Source organism: Argiope bruennichi, chromosome 5 (genome assembly GCF_947563725.1).
Source record: "Argiope bruennichi chromosome 5, qqArgBrue1.1, whole genome shotgun sequence".
Classification (NCBI taxonomy): domain Eukaryota; kingdom Metazoa; phylum Arthropoda; class Arachnida; order Araneae; family Araneidae; genus Argiope; species Argiope bruennichi.
The window spans coordinates 76,156,970-76,179,837 of NC_079155.1; the positions used below are offsets into that span (position 1 = coordinate 76,156,970).

At 30.9% G+C, this 22,868-nt stretch overlaps 1 protein-coding gene across 5 annotated transcripts in view; it reads left to right on the forward strand.

Moving 5' to 3' along the window:
* LOC129968852 (FERM domain-containing protein 4A-like) overlaps positions 1–22,868 on the forward strand; it is a 199,842-nt gene that overhangs the window by 55,081 nt on the left and 121,893 nt on the right. Inside the window, exon 1 of one of the 5 annotated variants that reach the window (XM_056083146.1) lies at positions 15,927–16,126. The exons of the other annotated variants lie outside the window; for them this stretch is intronic. Coding sequence (XP_055939121.1) covers positions 16,073–16,126 — 54 coding nt within the window. The 5' untranslated portion in view covers positions 15,927–16,072. Of the gene's footprint in view, positions 1–15,926; positions 16,127–22,868 lie in introns of those variants that run through there. 5 annotated transcript variants of the gene reach the window in all.

A 22,868-nucleotide genomic window follows, 5' to 3' on the forward strand; every position in this document is an offset into this window, starting at 1 on the left:
ACTCTTAAGAAAGATTAGGCAGACAGGATCAAATTAATTTTTGTTTTAGACCATAGGATAAAAAGCACTATTTTGCGAAGCCGTTATAGGTATATAACTTATATGATATATCTGAAGTAAAAGGTATATCACATAAATTGTAGAATTTTTAATGGTATGCAAATTCACAATAACTAAACAGTATAATCTTATATGTGTTGAACTTAGTGTACACATCAAAATTTACTTCTCTCACCAAAGCATAGGGGGATCAATGCAAATATAAATATGAAATACAAATAACTATCAATACAAAGCAGAATTAAGTAGCTAATATAGAATAAATACAAATAAATAAGGTATACAAATATATATTATAAGTAACACAGTATATCTGAACAAATAAAGTATCCATAATTTCCCAAACAATAAATCATTACAACAATCAGATTAATCAACAATATAGAAGATATATAACAAAAAATTGAAAAGCTATTTACATAACGTCAGAATAACATTCTCTCCAATGACGTTAACCTTCTAATAAAAATACCAGCAGTTTCTTAATCATAACAATGAGTCCTTGTTTGGCAATATAAGTATAACTAGATCCATAATATCAGTAAAATTCGGCAGGAAATATTTAATTCTTATTTTATTGAATATGTTATTTTCATAGGCATAGTGGGTAACTGTATCCTTATCAAGTCCATAACGAAGGTCATTATCTGTGAAAAATACATTTTTGATGGACAGGAATGTTTCTGTGGTCAGTGAGCAGTTAGTTTTAGTAAAAATTTCCATATGTCTATTCTGGACAGCAGCCAGAAATATAAATTGCTTTCATTAGCGTCTCCAGTTTTCCTGCCATATACCTAAAAATGCTTCCTCAACCCTTATGTTCATTTTGTATAGTATACCATACATACAACTTTATAAAAATATACTACCACTATAAAATAATTTTTAACTTAGTTTTTTTATGAAACGATTTTTATTACACGATTTTTTAATTTATTTTTTGATGTTTTTTATAGCGTAAAGAAGCTACCTATATACATTTTTTTTTTTTTTGCTTTTCTTCAAAAAAGCAATCTTGCCACGATAAGGGTTAAGCCTAAGTTTAATTCAGAATCTTGATATCGTAACATTAAAATTTATTTCTTTATAAGAATTGCCAATTTAATAATAAAAAAAAAACATCCTTTTCATTGCTAACTATGCATATTTCAGATTTAACCCAATATAATCTATAATTTGCCTTATTGTGAATCCATTTTTTTTTATATCAGGAATCCAAATCGCACTATGGTAATTCAAGTGTTTGTGAAACGGATCTTGAATCCATATATATATGGATTTTTCTCACTTAAATCCGTTATTTCTAGTATCGCATTTCTAATTGCCAGGGATAAAACCTAGTGTATATGCTAAAGCTAATGTCATTTGATCTTCTCCTATATTCTAAGGCATATAGTGAATATATACTATAATTGCAATTCGGCATGTTTTGAGTTTAACTTAAAAAAATTTCTCCTCTTCTCTTGGTGTGATTAAGCCCACAATTTAATATACTTCTGCAATTTTTATGTTAAGGTCATTATATAAATTTTTATTTATCTTGCCTGTTGTGTTTGAGTTGTCGTGTTCACATACGCATAAACAGTTAAAGAAACAGCCGATCTACTCCTAGACGTAAGAATCAGACAAGGATCAATAATTTCGTTATAAAGCTCATTTACTAAAACTCACCTTTCTAGCTAATTGTGTTTCTGAGTCCTCAAGTTCACGTACTCACGACATGCAGTCTATCTGTTATTGGATGTTGTTCAAAATCTGATACAGATCTGAAACTTTTGTTTTCTAAATTCTCTTCTAAAATTGTCTGAACTGATATTTAAGAAGAAAAATCATTTCTAACCTCATTAGCTGATGAAAAGTCATTCCTTGCTCGGACGGAATTACCGCCGAAAACACCATGGAGTGGCATAGAGAATGCAAATCCGTGTCAGCAGGAAATCACTTTGAGCAACAACGCATGCCATCTCTCCGACCCCGTGATCCATTCTTTGACTTAAAACGAGAGGCGGTGTATTCATTCTCCCGAAGTTTCATTGCTTCTGGAATTGCAGCCGGAAACAATCAGTCTGGCAGTCACAATAGTACAAGATGACATCTTCTCTGGAATGGATTATTGTATTTCAGTAACAAAGAGTATTGATTAGAATGGATTTTGGTCTTCAGTGTATGCTTCTCATGGATGAAGCTCGCAAAGATCAGAAATTATAACACGTACTTTTCGAAGAAAGGATTTCATAGTTAAATGCGTGACATTTACTTCTGATTATATAAATTTTATAAAGATTTTATTTTTTGGTTTATTATTTTATTTTTTATGAATTGCAACGGGTCCTTATTACTTAGCCGATATGTATATAAAATGAAAAAAATATATATCTAAGAACGCCCTTTAACCCTCCAACTGCTTATCCTGCTATTTCCGCACGTCGGCAATCAGTCCATTTTCTGTTGCATCCGCGGGTTTTTTTTTTTTGAATTTTAGTGTGTTTATTTTTTACGATGAAATATTTTAACTATATCAAATTATTGTCATGTAGGCGACGTCCTGCCATAAGGGTAGCGCGTCTTCTCCGTGATCTGGGGGTCCTTGGTCCGAGTCCCGGTTCGGGCATCGTTGTTCTTCATCTGTTCTATCTGTGAGATGTGTGAATGTACCCCCTGTAAAAAGGGGTTGTGCAAGCGAATGTAATGCGTGAGTAGCTACGACGTACTCTTGGCCCTAGTTGGGCCTACTGAAAAACAAGAAACATTCCTTAGGATTAAAATCCCTGACTTCGTCAGAGAGCTTGTCCATGGCAAGTGTCATTATAAACAACAACAACAATTGTCGTGTAACATATAGTATCAGTTTGCTTTGTTTGAAATATTATTTGAACATATTTGCAAACATCGCGTCTAAATAGCGATTTTAAAAAATTACGCAGTCAGAGGGTTGATTAATGTAGTTTAAATATAAAAATTATGAATAGAGTAAAACTCTCTCTAATCCGACAAGCATGATGCCAGACACCTGTTGGATTATTGAGAGTGTTCGAATTATAGAGAATCGTATAAACATCTCAGAAATAATTATATAATGATACATTCTTCTGCTTTTGGGGAGCCTCTAACAATATGTTAATCAGAAAAGTGGGTTGAGTTGTTGAGTAGAAGCATGTCAAGTAGCCAAGTTATGTTTTAGCAAGGGAAACGTTTCAAGTGTTAATATGAAAGAATAATTCTTCACTAAGTAACGCTCTAACTGGTAACGAGTGGATTAGATAGTGTGTATATTTGATATATTTCTAGTAAATCAACAGGAAAAGAGTTCTCGTTAAACCATTGCATTATTTTACTTCCTAAATAATAGTCCAAGCGTATACTTTTACATGAAAAAATTACATAAATCTACTTTTATTGGTTTAAGTTGTTCAGTAGACTGTTCTAAACAAGTTTCTAATTTCACACCTGGATAAGGAAAAAGAAAGAAGGGGGTGGAAGTTGGAATACATGCTCTCCGCGTTTGAATATTAGTTCATTAATTTGAGAAAAGTTTAAATAAAACAAATTAATTTTTGAAATTAAAAATTTTAATTAAAAAAAACTTACATTTTTAAATTAAAAATTTTTATTTTAAAAAGCGTAAATTTTGAAAAGTGCATTGAAAGAATTTATAAAAAAAACATTGAAAGAATTTATAAAAGGAACTGTAGAACAATAGGGCAATTTATTTAAGTCAGGAGTAAAATTTTAAAAAATGAAATTTAGGTAAATACTTTTTATTTTCTTATTTCATTGAAATTTAACTTATACTATACGTGCTGCATAGAAAAAAAAATAACTGGTAAAAATGTCAGATCCATATCTCCAGTAGGTTTTAGAAAATTCAACTGCGTTGAACAAACAGGGTTATTGAAAACTATAAGTACTTTTCTATCAATCTAATTCGTGCACCAAAAATAAAATCCTATTTTGAAAACGTTTTTCTTCGGTTTCAAATAGTATTTTATTGGCCGATTTGCATAAAAAAATGATAAAGATTGAATTTGAAATTAACATTTTCGTTCAATTATGAAGTCTGAACACATTTCCTGACGACCTGCACTCGTGAATACTAAAGAAAATTTTTCGAGAATCAGGCACTACAAAGAAGGATTTTTTTTTATTTATCAAATTTAATTTTTATCGCTTTTTTAAAAATTTAACTATTATAATACCATTATAAATGAAAGAATAAGATTTTCAACATTTTCATGGTAATTCGTTTGGACTATACGTGAAAAGCTCATTTCTCATTAGCTTTTAAAAGTCAGGAGCTCGAGCGATACGCTTAAGAAATCGATTAAGAAAACAAGAAATGAGTTCTTGTTGAAACTCCATAATGGGATCAAAGGAGTATTTTAACGAAATTTAACTGATGAAGCATTTATAGAAGCCGCCGGAATTTTAATGTTATACTGCTGAGTGTTGTACAGTTAAAGAAATTAGACCATGGGAAACCTGGAAAAGCAAGAACCCCACTCAACTGAGAAATACAATTTATAATTGAATTCAAGTTACTAGAATATATTTAATTTTAATTTATTAATTTAATCGCATTCAAATTAGAATATATTGAAATTTATCATATACATTGATCTATTTTTATAGGTAGCATTTTATTCCAGTTATATAACAATACAACTTTTCTTATTTTGATTTCAATCTATTTCCGCCCTTTTTTAAAAAGGAGGAAAAAGTGCATGCCTTTTTATGGCGGTTATAAGACAAAAAGTGTGTGTCTCTTTCTGTGCCTCTTTATGGTGGTTATCACACAAATTGAAAATGCTGTATTGACGAATTAAAAAAAAGAAAGAAAAAAAAACACTTTAAAATTATCAAATAGAAAAAAAAGCCTTTTTATACCCCCTCCCTTTCAAAGTAAGATTCGGTGTTCTCTAAGCTCAAACTTCTGAGAAAAAAGCCATTTCAGTTTTGTTCTCAACTATTTTGGGTTGATCCCGCAGAGAAAATAAAATGCATTTCTACAGCGCGACGTTAACGCGGAAGTCGTTTGCTGTCTGGTGATGGCGTGCTCTTATTTCGAGAGCTGAGTTGTCTCGCATCGAGCCGGTACAAAGTATTTTTAAATCGTTTGACAATAAAACTCGGGGCGAAAGAAAAGTATTTCGGCTTTTTACCTCCCAGGGCGCGTCTCCTCCTAAATTTAGACAAATCGAACTGCATCGTCCATGGAATTCGTTTCGAATTGCTTTCGCAACTCGGAGTACATTCTACAATTTTTGTGAGACAAATTTCTCCGAGATTTTAATTTTTAGTTAGTTCAAGAAATGTTGTAAGAATGTCCAAATTTAGTAGTATGAATTTTGAAATCCTATAAAAACGAATGATACAAAAGATAGTCAAAAATTAAGAAGAAAAAGGTTGAAGAAGATTCGAACATTCCGTCCGAAATTTTGTAGCATGGATAACGTTTTAAGCTTGATTTGTCTGTATTTATATTATTTTTTAAAATTTGCTATCAATTATAGCAATGTTAATGTGCAAAAATTGTATTCAGTGTGGTCTCAACTCATTTGAATATAAGTCTAGTAACTAAATTAGTTAAAAGTATTTTTGTAAAATGTGCTTAAAAATATTTTTTAAAAAAATGTTAGAGTTAAGAGAAAAAAAAATCATACGAAATTAATATTGGTTACACTGAAAAGTTAAAAAAACGTTGCTGTAAAAATGGTTTTTGTAAAATAATACGCCCCGAAGTTATTGAACAAACCACATAACACTTTTCATTCAATTCTTCATTAAAAATTGAACTGAAATTTTGAAAAACTCTTCCTTGGTGATTATCTACTATCCAAGAATTTACGTATGTACCAAATTTGTTGCTCTAGTTTGGTGTGGGTTTGGTAGTTCTTGGTCCCGCAGAACGTTTTGAATAATTTTGTCTTATGTACTTTGCATACCGCAATTTACAAATAAAATATAAGCTTGTAAATATTATCGTTTTTAAAGAAAAATCTGCTAAAACTAACTATTTTAACTATGATCATACACATGAATCTTTACATTTTTTTAAATCTTAATAAATTTAGGGTTGAATACCATACTTCGGGTAGTATCTATTCTTGTTCAATATCGTTAACAATTTGTAATTAATGTATATCAAGGTTATGTTAGAATGTAAAATAACAGCGATTGAATAATGTATGCATTGTGGATATATCTTTTCGCTTATCGTCCATCATTGGAGCCAATGACACATATGCTTTTGCGTCTATAAACTCAAACAATCAACGTAACTAGTGACTTGTATCATCTATAAAGCATTAGAAATCTAAAAATTATTCAGAATGTCGCAAAACCTAAGCTAATGATAAAAATTCTTTTTATAGAATAAGAAATTTTATAAATCCAGGGATAAATTTAATCAGATGTATTTAAAAAGTGGGACAAGGCGTTATTAAATAATTATTTCACAAATCAGCAAATGATATTATGAGCATTTTCCCCCAGAAAAATTGAGTTTTCTTTCTAAATATTATTTAAAATAAAAAATTGTTTCGTTTAATTCATCCATTCAGTTTAAATTACATCTGCATAACTTCGAAAGTTTTCCAAGAAAATATGTTTTGAATTCTGCAATTATTTGTGTTTGGAATGTTTTAAATCGTGGAAAGTGCTGAACTTGCGCATGCTAAAATCGCACAATTCTCACTGATATTTAATTAAAAGGTCAAAAGTCATTTTTAAACACTTTTATTAAAATTAAATTGTTTCATCTTTTTTAATATGGGATTGTGAAATATATTTTCCCTCTCCTCCTATTATACTAAAGGACTGAAGATTTGGGAATTCCTGTTTTTTTGCTGACAATACACTATTTTAAAGTTTTCACAAGTAAATTAGCAATTAATCACGACTTAATATTAATTTCAAGTCGGTACCGGTGAAGACAACCGGATACTGAGTTTGAGAAATAAAAGATCTCATTGGAAAAAGCTAAAAATAAAAATTATATTAATAAAAAGGTATTTTTCATACCTTTTTAATTAACGTTATTATATTTTACGTATCGGCGTCCTGGTACAGGGATAGCTGTCTTCCCCGCGATCTATGCGTCCTGAGTTCGAGTCCCGGTTCGGGCATGGTTATTCTTTCTTTGTTCTATCTGTGAGATGTGTGAATGTGCCCTCCTGTAAAAAGGGGTTGTGCAAGCGAATGAGTGATGCGTGAGTGACAAAGTCGTACTCTTGGTCGTAGTTGGCGCTACTAAAACAAGAGACGCACCTTATCGGCTTAAATCGCTGTCTACGTAACAGCGGGCCAGTCCATGGCAAGTGCCATAAGAAATAACAACAACAACATATTTTATGTACATGGAGTTCCATATATTATTAATCTTATGGAGCAATGATCTAAAAAGCTTGCCATCTAAAAAGAAAATTATACATGTATTAAAAAAATGACATTTTCACAATAGCGTGAAAAATATCTTCTGATGATAAATTATGTTTAATATTCAAATTTATTGCTATAAATCTGATAAGAAGAGTGGTTTCAAACTATTTGGATTTAAATAGATGAAGCACGTTCACGTATTTGAATTCAGGTGTAAAAAAATATCCTCCAAGAGTTTTTTTTATAATGGCCTATGAAATATTATTTGCATTTTTAAACCATGCGTCAGCTTACCATATGGAAATGAAATTACTTCTCAAAATTCTGTTGGTGTCGATAAAAAGCAAATTAACTAAGTACAAGAAATTTATTTGTATATATCATTCTTTCCTCGCCCCGTTTCACTTAAATTAATAAAAGTTCACGAAATTGAAACAAACCCAAATTCATAATTCGTTCACTCATTCGGTTCAATGATCTGCCTGACATATGCATCCAATTAAACAATGTTTCGCACTGAAAATTTTAATAAAGACAATGACATTAATTAATTTAAAAGAAAATAACATGTAGATATACATAAAGATCTCTAATTTCTTTAAGACTTAAATGTAAAACGATAAAAAATTAATTTTACCAAACATAATATCATCTAACAGTAGAGAAAAGAAATACGCATATCAAAAGGTTAGAGAAAAGCATCCATTAGAAAGCACTAAATCCTTTAACATCATCTGAACTGCAAGAAAACGAAGTGATGATTTATCTGCACTCTTCTCTGGGGAAATCTGGGATTCCAAGGAATACGGCAAGATTAGATACAGCACATGACGATATGGGAAAATAAGACATCGATTTTTATAGCTTCTAGCTCAATGAGAAAATCGAAGTAGATGCTATTTGACTTGCAGCCAGTTTTTGGAATGAAAGTGAGTGAAAATCTGAATCATGTTAACTTTCATCGCGATTTTAGAAGTTAAGCAGGTCTTTATGGAGCGGAACAAAATTCTATTTAGTGTTATTTGTTGATTTATAGGCTGTTTCTTCGATATGAAAAAGTAGATTTGTGGTGTCAAAATCTTTAAAGAAATAAAACAGAAGGAATGATAGTAAGAGACCCATTTGCCTTTTCTTAACTTGTTAAAATTAGATGTCCGATTTTCAGTTATAAAGAATTTAGCAGTATTAAACCCCTGATTATTAGTTTAATTGCGGGTATTGTTGATTTGAATGATTCTGGGGAATATTTTTTAAAGGAGATTTGAAACTCCGATCCTAAATATCGCAACAGGATGTTTGAAATCTTTACAATATCTGAAGCCAAATGCTGAGTTTGGCTTTATTAAAATGAACACCATTTTTCACTAAATATCATATATTACTATTAATGGGTTTTAATCACTAAATCATAAAAATTACTTTTAAATAAAGGTAAGGTAGAGTTTCACTTCATGCAAGATGACAGCAAAATTCTGGGTAACAAAGAGATGGACCGCAAAAGAAACAGCCAGTTTTATGTCAAGAATTGTAATTCTGTTGAGTGACTCAGATAGGCCTTGTCGAGATTTTGCAAGTATTCATTATGGCTTATGGAGATGTCGGCTGCAAAGGTTATTCCTCAATAGACAAATAATCTTATACCATCATAATCTTTTAATCACGCAATAAAACTTTTGAAAAAATCAATATCGTGACACTGTCAACTTTAAATTAATTCTTATTATGATTTCTGTAGTTAAAACTTTTCGAGAAATATGCTATCGATCTAATACGGTCACACTTTGAATCGATTGCAAACTTTTTTTGAGTTTGCACTTATTGCACACATTTTTTGAGCGCTTGAGACGTGCAGTGACAATTTCATTTTTGGACTCTATTGCGCATATTACCACAGTGTTAGAAAAAAAATGCTTTTAGATTACATGTTTAGTTATGTTTATCAAAGTAACATAACATCACAAGAGTTTAACCCCATTATGCCAAGAAAATTGCATTTAAATTGCTTCCAATTATCGCACGTGCGTTGCTGCTAAGTCTGTTTATGTAAGTGTTTGGCTAACAAACAACAACTACTCTTCGCAGAGACTAAAATACACTCTGTAATGAAAGCAGAACTTTGAACCTGGGAATTAGGTTTGCTGTAAAGTAGGGTTGAGCATACTCAGAGGTCGGAAGAATATATCTGTAGACAAAACACCAGACTTGTGTGTGAAAAGAGCAAGGTTTCAAAGGTAACTTGTCAAAGTTTATTTTCATGTCTGGTAAACTTGGTTCTTTGCCAAACGTTGTCAAACAAATTTGGTTGACCTTAAATCAGAGAATCGGTATTTTTTTTCAATTTTTTTTATGACCCTGTCATTTTTCTTTTCCCAGGCTTGAAATAGTTTGCAACATATCAGATACTGTACCATGTTTTGGAATAAGCAAAAATAATTCTTCGCCTATCCGTGATCTTTTATTGACTGATGCAAATGTAATTTTTGGGCTCGTAGTTAAAAGAGTAGCTCATTTTTATTATTTCCGGAAAATACTAGCGTTATCGGTAATTTTTATTAATATGTACCATATTTATTGAATTCAAAATGGGCAAGTATGAAATGATTATTATAATATCATAACTGTTTCCATGTCTGATGGTGAAAAAAAAAACATTGCTCTAATGGATGGAAATTCTTATTCATACATATGAATGATTTCTATATAATAGAAGAAAGTTAAAACAGGTATTTCTTTCTTTTATCAAACATCGGAACATTTAAGGTAACCAAGAAATAAATACACAAAACTCTAAAAAAAAAAAAAAAATGAAGGAAGGAAGAAACCACACTTTCTCTCATTGAAAAAGAAACAGCTGATAGTTTTCCTATTTTGTCAAGAAAACAACTATAAGAATTTCTTTTTTTTAAATAAGAATAATTCATTTTTACTATTGGATGTGATTGTCTTTATTTATAAATGTCATTTGTAAGAACGCCATTCAATAAATATAAATAACTAAATTACTTTTTAATTTCCAAATTCAGAAAGTGGCAAGGGAAAGCATATCCATAGCTTGTCCTTTTACCAGCATGCAGATTTTTCGCAGCTTTCTTTTTGGCAGTGGTAAATGCGTTTTAAAAATCACTGTTCATCTCATTGTTTATTTCGACTTGAATAAACAAGCAGCATTGTGAATGCGTTTTAAAATTGAAAGGTTGATTGCGACTCGTTGGTCCGTTATTTCCTAACTGTTTTTTTCATCTGTCATTTACACTAAGGGAGTTTCTCGTCAGCGTTATCAAAAAAAAAAAAAAAAAAAAAAAAAATAGCTGTAATCTTCACATCTAAATTGCAACAGGCTCCATATTTTTTTATTTATTTAAAAAAAATTCAACATTTTTAATTAGATCGTTCAGCGCCTGTCGTTTAATTCTTCTAGGTAAAAAATACTTGAGCTTTGATTAAAATTCAACTAATATCAATTTTTAACTCAGTAGATGATTGATAGCTAAAGATTACGCAAGGATAGAGATTTGATTTATTTCTAAAAATACGAAAAAGATGTTGGTGAAATATCGTAACATATTGTTTCGTCTGCGGAAACTCTAATGTAAAATGATTTTAAATATAATATAACTTATAACTTCATTATAAAATTAATTATTCAGGTTAGAAAATACTAATTTAAGTATTAAATTTTTAAAGTTATGTATAGGAACTGTAGTTATATTTAATATATACTAAAAGATATTAATCATAGAAAGCTATACGAGAGTTTTAAATTCTATTAGCCATTCTTTCGCGATGGAATTTACAATAACTTTTTAAATATTAAAAGAAAAATACTGAACAATTCTGATGTGTATAAATTGTTACGTTATAACCTAAAGCTCGATTCACAAAGTCGATTTGTTTTCTCGAAAATGCCATATGAAATTGAAATGGTATGAATAAAATATATATTGGAAAATTAAAATTTTAACTCTTTAACATCCAAGCACTTTTCAAGTGGCACTCCCTTTAACATCCAGACTTTTTCAGCGTGTCTCTGAAAGACATGGACTCGTCCTAGCTGAGGGGCAATTACCCCCCGCACTCTGAAGTAATAAAACTGTCGACGCTCTACCTTGAATTGCGGTTTTCGGCAACGAGATTCATTTTCCATCAGCTTAAGAGTTTTATTCTAATGTATTTATATTTTTTAGTATGAAGTGTTTCGCTCATCATCTTTGTGGAGTATTTTTTTTTACAAAAAATTTGAAATTTATTCTATAATTTAGAAAATAGGTTTCTTTTTTTGTAAGTTTTATGTTAGGCTTACAAACTATTTAAATAAAAACTTGCTTTACTAGCAATTTCAAAAACATTTTTATGTTTCATTTAATTCTCAATAGGCTTTTACATTTTTTTGTTGCCAAAATTAAATAATATGTCATATATTACCATGTAAAATTTTTTTACAAAGTAATGTAAAACATACATTATATATATATCAATGCAATTAGTTCATTTTTTAACATAGTGTAGATGTGAATGCTTTTCAGTGATTAACAAGATAATGTATTAAATCTTCATTTAATACCAAAATAAAAACATTCGTTGGATAAAAAAAATGTTATTGCTCTTTTTGAAAGATGTTTAGAAAATAATATGTTCTTTCAACATTCAGCTAAGATTTTTTTTATTGTCTTTAGCATTTTTTTTTTCAGTATAAACGATTATCTTTATTGAAATTTTAAATATAAAATATTATTTTGCATTTACGATAGTGATACTAAGAGAAAAGTTTTAGAACTTTAATTAAATTTTTAAAGAAGTTTTCACATTTTTTTCCCCCAAAACCTTACGAATTCTGGCTTTTACATTAAATAATCGAAAAAGAATGTAGGGTAAATATAAATTCCAAAAATATCTTTATTTTGCCACTCATTTTTACTAATCTTTTAAAATATAACTAATAAAATTTTTTTCTAATCAAAGGAATATATTACGTCAAACCTTATATATCTCATCTATCGAATTGTTTCGATAAATGAGTTAACATATTTTTAAAACTTCATTTAATAATGAAATACAAACATTTATGAAATAAAATTCGGGGGAAAAATTACTCGGCGAAATATATTTCGAAAATACATTCCTTCAGTTTTCAGCCTGAACATTTTACTAAAACATTACATTCTTCATAAACTAAATATAAAGATTTAACACATTTAAAATTACATTAATCATAAATATTACTTTTTTAGTATGAACTGTCATGTTGAATTTTTCAAGCTGAATTTCTGATTTTAAAATGTTATGTGAAGTTTTCTATAGTATTGTTAAGACAAGATAAATTTTTAAACGAAAGCTTCATGTTAAATTTCCCCAAATTTACACACGAGGGAATCATTTGCAAATTTTTGATAATATGTACATTATATAACATTTTTTGACTCCTCATCTCTCTCTCTCTCTCTTTCATCTGACCGACGTTAGTTTCATCTCCTTCTTCTTTGCTTAGAATAAACGATAGATCAGCTAAAGTATCATTTTTTGACCAACCATCATCTGATATATCACTGTCACTTTCATCAGAATCAAGTAAAATTGCTTTAATTTCTTCTTCAGTGTGTTCACGATTTCTTTTACTTATAATGAAGAAATAATAAGCGTTTCAATAGAAAAATTACTCTGATAATCCAAACACCCGATTCACAGTACATAAAATAAAGAGTGGCAATTCACAACTGAAGAGAAATTTTCAGAATGGTATTCTAAAAAGGAACTCAGTATTTATATAACTCTTTGAAGAAGGCGATAAAAAATACTCTCAATCTTTCTTATTTTTTTCGTCTTTTAATTCTATTTTAAAAACGGTAGTTTGTACACGGCCTCAGAATTTCCGACAGTCCTTTGATGAAAGAATAAGATGCTTGGAGTGTAAAACGACTTCCTTCCATAGTAACAACTGTCGCTACCCATTTTGTGAGAAAACTGCGATGTGAATAGGTCGCAGTGTCAATGCAATGGTTTGTCTTTATATCATTACAATAGTCTTACTACTGAAAAGGGCTTCTGATGCTTGTCCGAAAAATAAACAACGTGTCGGTATCCTTATATATCATTCATCGTTACCAGAGAGCTTCAGTGGAAAATTTCTTTTATAAATGGCCATAAAATCTTTCCAATTTTGAGCTAACAACACGTGAAAATAGAAACTAAAACCCTTTCAAAATACAAAATGTACGCCAACAACCTATTTACTGAATCCCTCCTCAACCCCTACCGCCCTAAGGCACAGGGGAAACTACTGTGAAAAAGTCGCGATTGTCGAAGATAACGAGGACCTCCTGGAGTGTTCAGTAGAGCAGCCTCTTTTAATACCCATCTCCCCTAAAACGGCTAGCAGCCGCCCCAAACCGCCCCACGTGGATATTATAGGGTAAATTCTCAAACCGCCCCAAACCGCCCCGCTGGAATCGAGAGGGTTAAGGGATTTAACAACATAATGTCGATTGTTTATTGATTAACTTACGGAGCGTAATATTAAATAATTACTAATTTATTCAGGAAAGATTTGGTTTGTGTTATAATTTATAGAAAAAGAGTTTTCTTTTATGTCATTTTTTAATTCTATTTCTCGTTTTTTTTATTATATTACCTTCATTTACGAACGGCTTAAAGCTATAGTGATGTAAGAGATATTTTCTTTGTTTTCTAGGAATTAAAGTGTCATAAAAGATGTTGATTATCCGAAAACAAAAATGTTTTGATTTTATCATTTAGAAGTAGTAATTATTATTTAATTTCATCCAAATCTAACACAGGTTAAATTGAATTAAATTTGCGTTTTTTTAATATTTTTTATTTATTTTTTTGGCATTGTAATTTGTACATATGTAGCTCGTCTCAAAACTACGCTTTGAAATTTATAATTCTTCTAAAATTGATTATAAAAGAAACAAAGACAAACATCCAATTGTTTAAAATTTCAAATTTTATTGATTTTTCATGTGAGCATTTGTCATATCATGTAAATGTATCAACTGACGTGTAAACTAACGTTCTTTCTCATTTCGTTACACTTGTGGAATCGAATAAGGGTAATTCTAATCATTCATGATTAATATGTATTCCCTTGCAACATATTTTATTGTTCTATAGTATATAAAGCATTTTAAAGTAGTGGAGAGTAAAAATGCAATTTTCTGAATCCTGTCCAATTTAATTTACGAATTGGACACAGAACGGCGCAGCATCCAATCGGTTTTAGAAGGCCCTAGCGCCAGTCTTCGATTTTGACCAGTCTTTGTTCTATAGAAAATCAATCATTATGCAATTGTGACAAACGAAAATGTACCAATCTAAATACAGCTAGATTTTATACTCAAATATAATGTACAATGATGTAAGCTATAGGGCACATGGGGTTATGTTTAGTTTAGTTATATTAACGTCCCGTTGTAAAGCAACACTAGGTCTGTTTTGGGACGGACCTCGTAATTTTGAACCACGATCAGACGACGAGGACGACACCTGAGCTGGCACCCCCTCTCCACACCACACCACACCAGCGGGAGGACGTTTGGCAGACATGGAGTTATAAATATCATGGGAACAATACTTAGAGTGTTTGCTAATTTTTTTAAAGAGCAATATCACGAGACGACGAAAAAGTAATGTAATGCCCACTGATGGCGGAAATAGCAAAAGGGTTACTCAATCAAGATTATCTATTGCAAACCCATCAAAATTACAAAAGTGTTGTAACTTTAACCAATCAACTTTACAACTTTGTTGTTAGATTGCCAATATAAATTTATAATAATATTTTCTCAAAAAAATGTATGTTCTAAATTATTTACTATAATTAAAAAAAAAAAAAAACTAGATTTTGACATTGCTATCATTATAAGCAGGATGGATAATGAGGATTTGCAACCTTCCCAAAAATTTATTTCCGGTGGTTGTAGAAATAATTTAATGATGATTAATGAGATAAATAGGATAATTAAAAACCGCTTATTTCTTGACTGAAAACCAAGCATTAAGATGTAGCTCGTTGCTGCCATAGTAATCAGTTTGCAAGGCTTTTCTTACTTAACAGTATTTGTACTATGAACCTTGACCCAAAGTTCTTCTGGTAACTTTCAATTCCCAGTCGAGTCTCTCGCATTTTTAATTCATAATAACTCATCCACATTTGGCAACAAGTTAATGTCCACGAACAACAAATAAACCATTCTTGTTATTTGTTCCCCTCCAAACAACAGGAGTGTGGTAAACATTCACATAAATGATTAACTATCAACTTCAACGTAACGATCGCATCAATTCACCAAGAGCCTATTACACGATTACAAGCCCGGACCGGTTCTGAAGGAACGACCCTTTTCTCTCTAAACGTGTGTTAAATAATTTTATTATCATTTCACAAGCGTTCCTTTTGGCCAACCTTGACATTATTTTTCTTGGGCCTTCTTCCTCGTTCATCGAGTGAACGGCGGTTGGTGTGAGAATCGATTCACAGTTAGGCTATTTCACTTTCACTGTACGCACTTAAACCAACCGTTTCCTGGACCAATTTATTTGTTGGCCCGAACTCGGAATATAACTTCTGCTGTTTCTGGAATGTGAGTTTGTTCGTGCGATTACGATTAATCGATGGAAAATGAAGATCGCAGCGGCGGTGAAAGCTCGGTTTATGTCCCATACCAACAGCGAGGTAGGTAGGCGGAGTTAGCTGTTGAATTATTCATTTTTGTTATGTTCCATGCATTGTGTAAACGTGCGGGGGAAGTGTTTAATGGATTTACGGATGGTTGACACCATCCTTAGGGTTCGTTGTTTGCTGGGGTGTATTTATAGTATGAGAGAAAGTAAATGACAGATTTGAGTGATTGATAATGCATAAATGCAAAGATGTAGCCTATGTCCCGAAAACTATATATTAATTGTAATTTTTTATTGGTATTAATTCAGTATAAAATTAATGGGATTTCTGGAATGCATGTATTATATGTTCTAAATGGTATTTCTAAGTATTTTAAATATACGCAATTAGTGTACATATGTAAGTATAGTTGGCATGCTAAATTTTTACTATTATGTTTTTGAGTATTATGTATTAATTTCAGTTGAAGATTTCTAGTTTTAATTCTAATTTGTCATAAAAGTACTTATATCATATGGACATCCAGAGCTTCAGTGCATGAATTTTGCATAGTATCGTTATAATACTGAAAAAGCTTTGACTAACTTCGTATAAACCAGTTAACTGTTTTTGACGAGTATACTCGTCATAAGACAAGTACAACATTTTGCGTTGTGGCGAGTTTATTCAATGACAATTATTATATTTAAATAATAATAATTATATATAACATATATATAATATGTTTATGACAATTTAGATACGCATTTTCCGAAGAGGTCGAAACAGTTTACTGGTTAAGTTACAGGAATTTGAGTGAATAGAATAGGGATTCAATAATATAAGTCTATAGTTTTCATACATAATTAAACGTTCATACATTTCTGAAAGGCCGCTAAGCTTTTAATGTCTTTTCTTGACAGTTGACTCGTTTTATTTCATGTTGTGGTTTTCCTTGAGTACATGCCGTCTGTTGCAATATAATTACCTACAGATTTGTTTGCTATTGCATTCTGAAAAATGACACAATAAAATATATTGCCTAATGATGCGGGAACCGTTTTAACGTTTTTTCACTTATAGGGCACAAATAAATTTTTGAATGAATTAATTAGTAGCTTTTAAATTTTTCCGATAGTGAATGATATCTTGCTGTAAACGTAGAATTATTTTTTTTCGACTGATGCTAATATGATGACTATTTTCACTCTGCTATTCAATTATATATATATATATATATATATGTAATTTATGAGAGAGTGTGAAAAAGCGCTTCGGTTTTCGTTATTAAATATTGTAAATTGGATTATTTGTTTACAATATTCAAAAATTAGAAATAACAGAATTCACTCAAAGTGATTCGCGTATTATTTTTCAAAAATGTTATTTTATGCAATATAGGAAATACTGCGATCATTTATATTCTAACGGTGATAAAGTAACCAAGAATCACTTTTTGAGTCAAACGGTGTGTACCATTTATGAATTCATTAATAAATCCGCCGAGAAGGTGGATAAAAGGAAAAAGCCTGGAACCGAGTAGTGTTTTCCCCATTCCTGGATAAGAAGGAATGGAAAATACTGGATAAGTGTAGCGCCTGCATATAGTGTTTTTCCCGAGGCCCGGTTAATCCCTCAGTTGCCTTCTCCAGTAAAATATTAAAGCTGCAATGACTAGCAATTATATAAAAATTTGTGGCTTTATCACAACTAGCCGCTTTTAACTACCAGTTTGTTCCCCCAGATTAACTTTTTAGGTTGTTATATATCGAATTCATTTTTTTTTAAAATTTCACCTTGACATCTTATAAGAATGAAGAGCCTGAATTCAATTGAATTAATTTACAGCAAATTATAAAAATATACAAATTTTGATATAAAAGCGGATTTAATGATAACAAAAGCATGCGATGAGTTTGAATTCGTTCACAATATTTTAAAACATTGTCACAAATCATTCCTCAAATTAAATTAAAAAAGTATTATTAAAATTATAAAGGAACAAAATTGTAGGAAATGGAATTGATATCATTGAAAAGGTAATTTTTAGGTTTTCAGTTAGTCAAAAGACCCTTTTTCGATGATAGTTCTTTTGAAAGATTTGAGCATCACTTTCTGTCACAGCAATTACTCATCTGACGGCGGTTAAGTTTATTTTTGTGCTCGATTAAACTTTCTGTTTGAAACATCTTTTCTGATTTCTTTTATACTTTCTTTCCTCTGACTGAATAGACTAGGTGGCACGCCAAATGTCCTATTTATAATATTTTGCAGTTCTATACGAAGTGGGGAATTCAATGCAGTTGTAAAAAATTTAATGAAGTAGTCTGCAGTTGGTACTATAGTTTACTTACATTTGATTACTGTCATTCAATAATAAGAGCGATTTTTGTGTCACGTGGGTTAACGTTTTATATAGATAGATAACTATTCTTATTGGATCTGTTTGAATATCTTATTACTTCAAATTCAAACTACATAGTACTTTGTAGGAGAATTTTTTTTCCTTATCCGGCACTGAAAATGTACACCGATGGCAGTAAAGGAGTGGTGGCGTTTCTGCTAGTGGCGTGCGCATAGAGACTCCTGAAGGAGCTACTGATAGTTTGTTTAGAAATCCTGACAACTGTTCTGTTTTCAGGTACGAACTTATATCAATTTATAAGGGCCTTCATTATATCGCCACGTCCACGAATGTATCTTCAGGGACATTTGGATTTTAATGAACAGTCTATACACACCTTTCTCATTGGACGATAGTAGGGAACGAGACTAGCATGAATATCTTAGACCTTTTTGCCAGGCTCTCTGCAGAAAACTCTGTACACTTTCAGTGGGTCCCTTCACATGTTGGTTTAAATGGTAATGAGATAGCCGATAGCTAAAACAGCCTCAGCTGACATATTTCATGGTAACCTTATACTAACTTATTTTGAAATCTCCTTTATCGAAAAGATGGAGTCTGGTGCATTTTGGAGGGCCCCATCTGCTCATCCTGGTATTTTGGTACGTCCTGGTTTGTGTCACCGTCTGGATATCTCTAGAAAACAGCAAACGGCTCTCTCTCGGTTTTTGAGTGGACGCATCAAATCTCTCACCTTCCAACATGGCCGGAAGATCTTTGCTGAATGTCCTTAGTGCAAGACAGAAAAAGCTTCTCCCAATCATATTTTTAAATGTTTATATTTTACTATTTTTGAGATTTTAAGAGATCCATTTTTGTTTTTAGACTTTTTAAAGATCTTTGGTTTCATGGAGATTGTATAGTGCAGTTATAATACCTGGGATCAGAAACAACTACACAATTTTTTTCGATGCACTGTTATAATTATTCCTCGTGAAGCGATGAAAATAATTCAAACGATTGTTACTGCTAACTCCTACAGTTTTAAAATAATTATATAATAAAATGTTATATCTCTATTGAAGCAGCCTAATTATGTGTTCACTAACTGATTTTATATGTTATTCCATCAAGGCTACGTTTTCATCCTTATATGTCAAATTGCGAAGTATTAAAAAAAATTAAGTAAATAGTGTTTTTGGTCCATTGTGCAACTGGCCCTTTGTATTCCAGTTTCCACTCCATAAATAATGTAGCTATTACCTTTGAACCTAAAAGCTTTGGTATTCACTTCTCCTTCTTTTTCAACAATGCTATGAGAAAGATTTTTTAGCAAGTCCTACTAAGTCCATTTTTATCGCTTTATTTTGATCAACAAAAAAAAAAGTGAGGCTTAGTTTCTGAACAAGCATGACGACCACTTTCGAAATTCCTATCCAGACGCGTGTCGGATATATAACACAAAGGAAGATAAGACTCTATATGGTCTACTGAGCACACTCTGTGGGCCCAACTCCCTAAATCGGAAAGAAAAAGATCACGAATTGTGTTTATAGTTTTGTTTAACAACTGCCTCGGAATCTATTGTATCCATCCTTCTTTCTATTGAAATTGTTTCGGTTTGACTTTCACTCTGTATCGAAACTTCCAACCCTTGTGAAATTCTCAGACGATGAAACATTCAACAAGTCATAACCGGATGCCTTTTGATACCTTAACATCCCACCATCTCTTTGTGATGCTGCCGGTCATCGACAAAAAAGATTCTTTGTTGTTTGTCGAAGTACATCATTAATTGGGAAACTTTGTTGTTTAGAATGGATATGGATAGATCCGGCTTAGTTAGCCTTTAGAGGTGCCGTGGGAAATTAATTGAGCAATATGTCTGACATTTAATTTGGAACTCTTCGTTATTTTTGTTTGGGAAGTTCATGTTTTTGCGTTGTCTTCATTGGTATCATTCAACTGCGTATCGTGAGAAACTGATGATGATATACGATCAGAAAGAAATGAACTATTTTACCATCTATGTCTTGTATTTAATTTATATGATCTGTTTACTACTTGTAACAAAGAGTTAGAATATCAATAGGATCAATCTTCGGCAATTGATAACCCTAAAGTTGGTTAAAGAGCATAGCAACCCTACGTCCTTTATTTAGAATAATGAAATATTTAACAAGAGGTATTAATTTCTTTATTAAATCATATTGGAAAGTTCATGCTTTCACTTTGTCTTCATTGATATCTTTCAGCTGCCTGTTGTGAGAAACTGATGCTGATATATGATCAGAATGAAATTAACAATTTTGCCATCTATGTCTTGTATCGAATCGTATATGATCCGGTTGTAACAAAGACTCAAGATATCAGTAGGGTCATTCTTCGGCAATTGATTACTAAAGTTGGTTAAAGAAAAGAGCAATACTATTTTCTTTACCAAGAATGATGAAATATTTAACACGAGATATTAACTTCCTTATTAAATCATCATTGGGTAGTTAATTTTCTATTATTTTTTAAATTATATAATTTTCTTTATTATTCATTTATTAGTTGTTGTGTACAAAATGTGTTTCTCTCCTTGTCACTCAACAGTACTAAAAACAAGCGGAAGAAAGATAAAAGGGTATATTTACAAAATATATTTATAAGAAGAATGTTAACAACATTGAATTCTGTTTATCAGATTTCTTAAGGCGCAGGAGATGCCATATGAAATGCTATTCTTAGATTTTGCCACTTTGTTCTGTGGAAGTTCTACATTTCAACACATTAATTTTTACTGAGATGTAATTTAAAACGAGTTTCAAGATCTGTTATAATAGCTTTGTTTCTATTTTTACTTCTCTGTTTTCTTAGCTTTTAAATGTGCGATTTTTGTTATTCAAGGTAAAATGTTCTTTTTCTTCCTTTCTTACTATTTCTTATGTTTTTTACAGATTTTTTTCCATTCATTGTTTACGATGAGAAATTCGATAAAGATTTGAACTCCTGTTTCTCCATCAAAAATTCCTTATGTAATTAAAATTTTCAAAATTTTCAGTGAGGAATTCTTTAACTAAGCCTAATTTTTCAGCTAAAATGATTATTTTCAAATTATTATCCGGTGTGTATTACAAAATCTTTGAGATATTATAAAATGGTACGCTGTTATCGTCCTGCATTATGGATCTTAATTCTAACTTGGTATATATACAACAATAATGATTAATGAAATAAATCCTAGATTCAATCATTTTCAATACAAGACGCTAAAGGATTTATTGCTAGTTTGAAGTTACAATGTAACAGAGTATTCATAAAATATGTAAGTGATCCAATTTCCTTAGTCTCTGTAGTATTTTACCAGAATAATGATTTGAATAATATTAATCGCTGTTCTCATTAAAGAAAATCTAAATATTTAAATTTATTAGGAAAACCAAGAAACCATTCTATCTTCAACCATTATTTGTTTCACAAATTTTGTTTTATATGAAAGCTTATGACCCCTATATATACATCATCAATGGTCCTGCACCCTCTCGCCGTTTCCGAGGGAAATCACAAAAACATTATTTCATTCTCTATGGGGAAAAACTTCGAAGGAATCTCTTGACCACTATCTCAATTGATTTCGCCAGTTTGTTTTGTTTTTACTTTAAATTTTCTGATGTGTAAATGCATCATCAATAACCACCTGCCCTGTTCCGCTACCATTTTCTAGAAATATTACAAATTAGAACCTGAATACAGCCTCAAGGGCTCACCAACTTTATTCCTTTCCCTAATTTTATTCGTCATTTAATTTTGCCACTTTGCGTATAGTTATCCATTCCAAATTATTAATTTTTCTTATGCAAGTGTCATTTATAATAATACTTCCATTTTGTTGAGTAATTAAATGTAGTTCATTAAAGTTGGTTGACATTACTAAATTAACTCTGTTTATAGGATGAGTGAACAATTGGTCGATGAAAGTGGATAATGAAATTTGTTTTGTTATAGCAACAATTGTTTCATTTTATCGAGCTGCTTATATACGTCGTAGGATCATAAAAACAGGTTTTATGTCATTCAGCTTTAGAGCGTTCGTTCATATCTTTGTATGTAATGTCTTCTTGATTCATCGCTAATTAATATCGTATAATACACGAAAGATTGATCATTTTGTCTCATTTCATCTTATCAAAGAATTATGTTCAGAAAAAAAAAGGACTAAACAGAAAAATTATGCTAATAGCATTTTTTTAAAAAATTTAAGGTAGGAGATTATGTTAAAAAATCAGATTTGCGAAATTATGATTCCATTATTTAATATTCTTAACTTTTGAACAGCGATTTTTTTTATAAAACTGTTAGAATTTTCTTTCTAAATCGATGTTTTGGGAAGTTACAATTATTTTTATGTTTGCATTTTCATACGCTTTAACCACTTAACTGTTTTATTTTCTTTACTATCTTATAAGATGACACCTTCTATTTTGG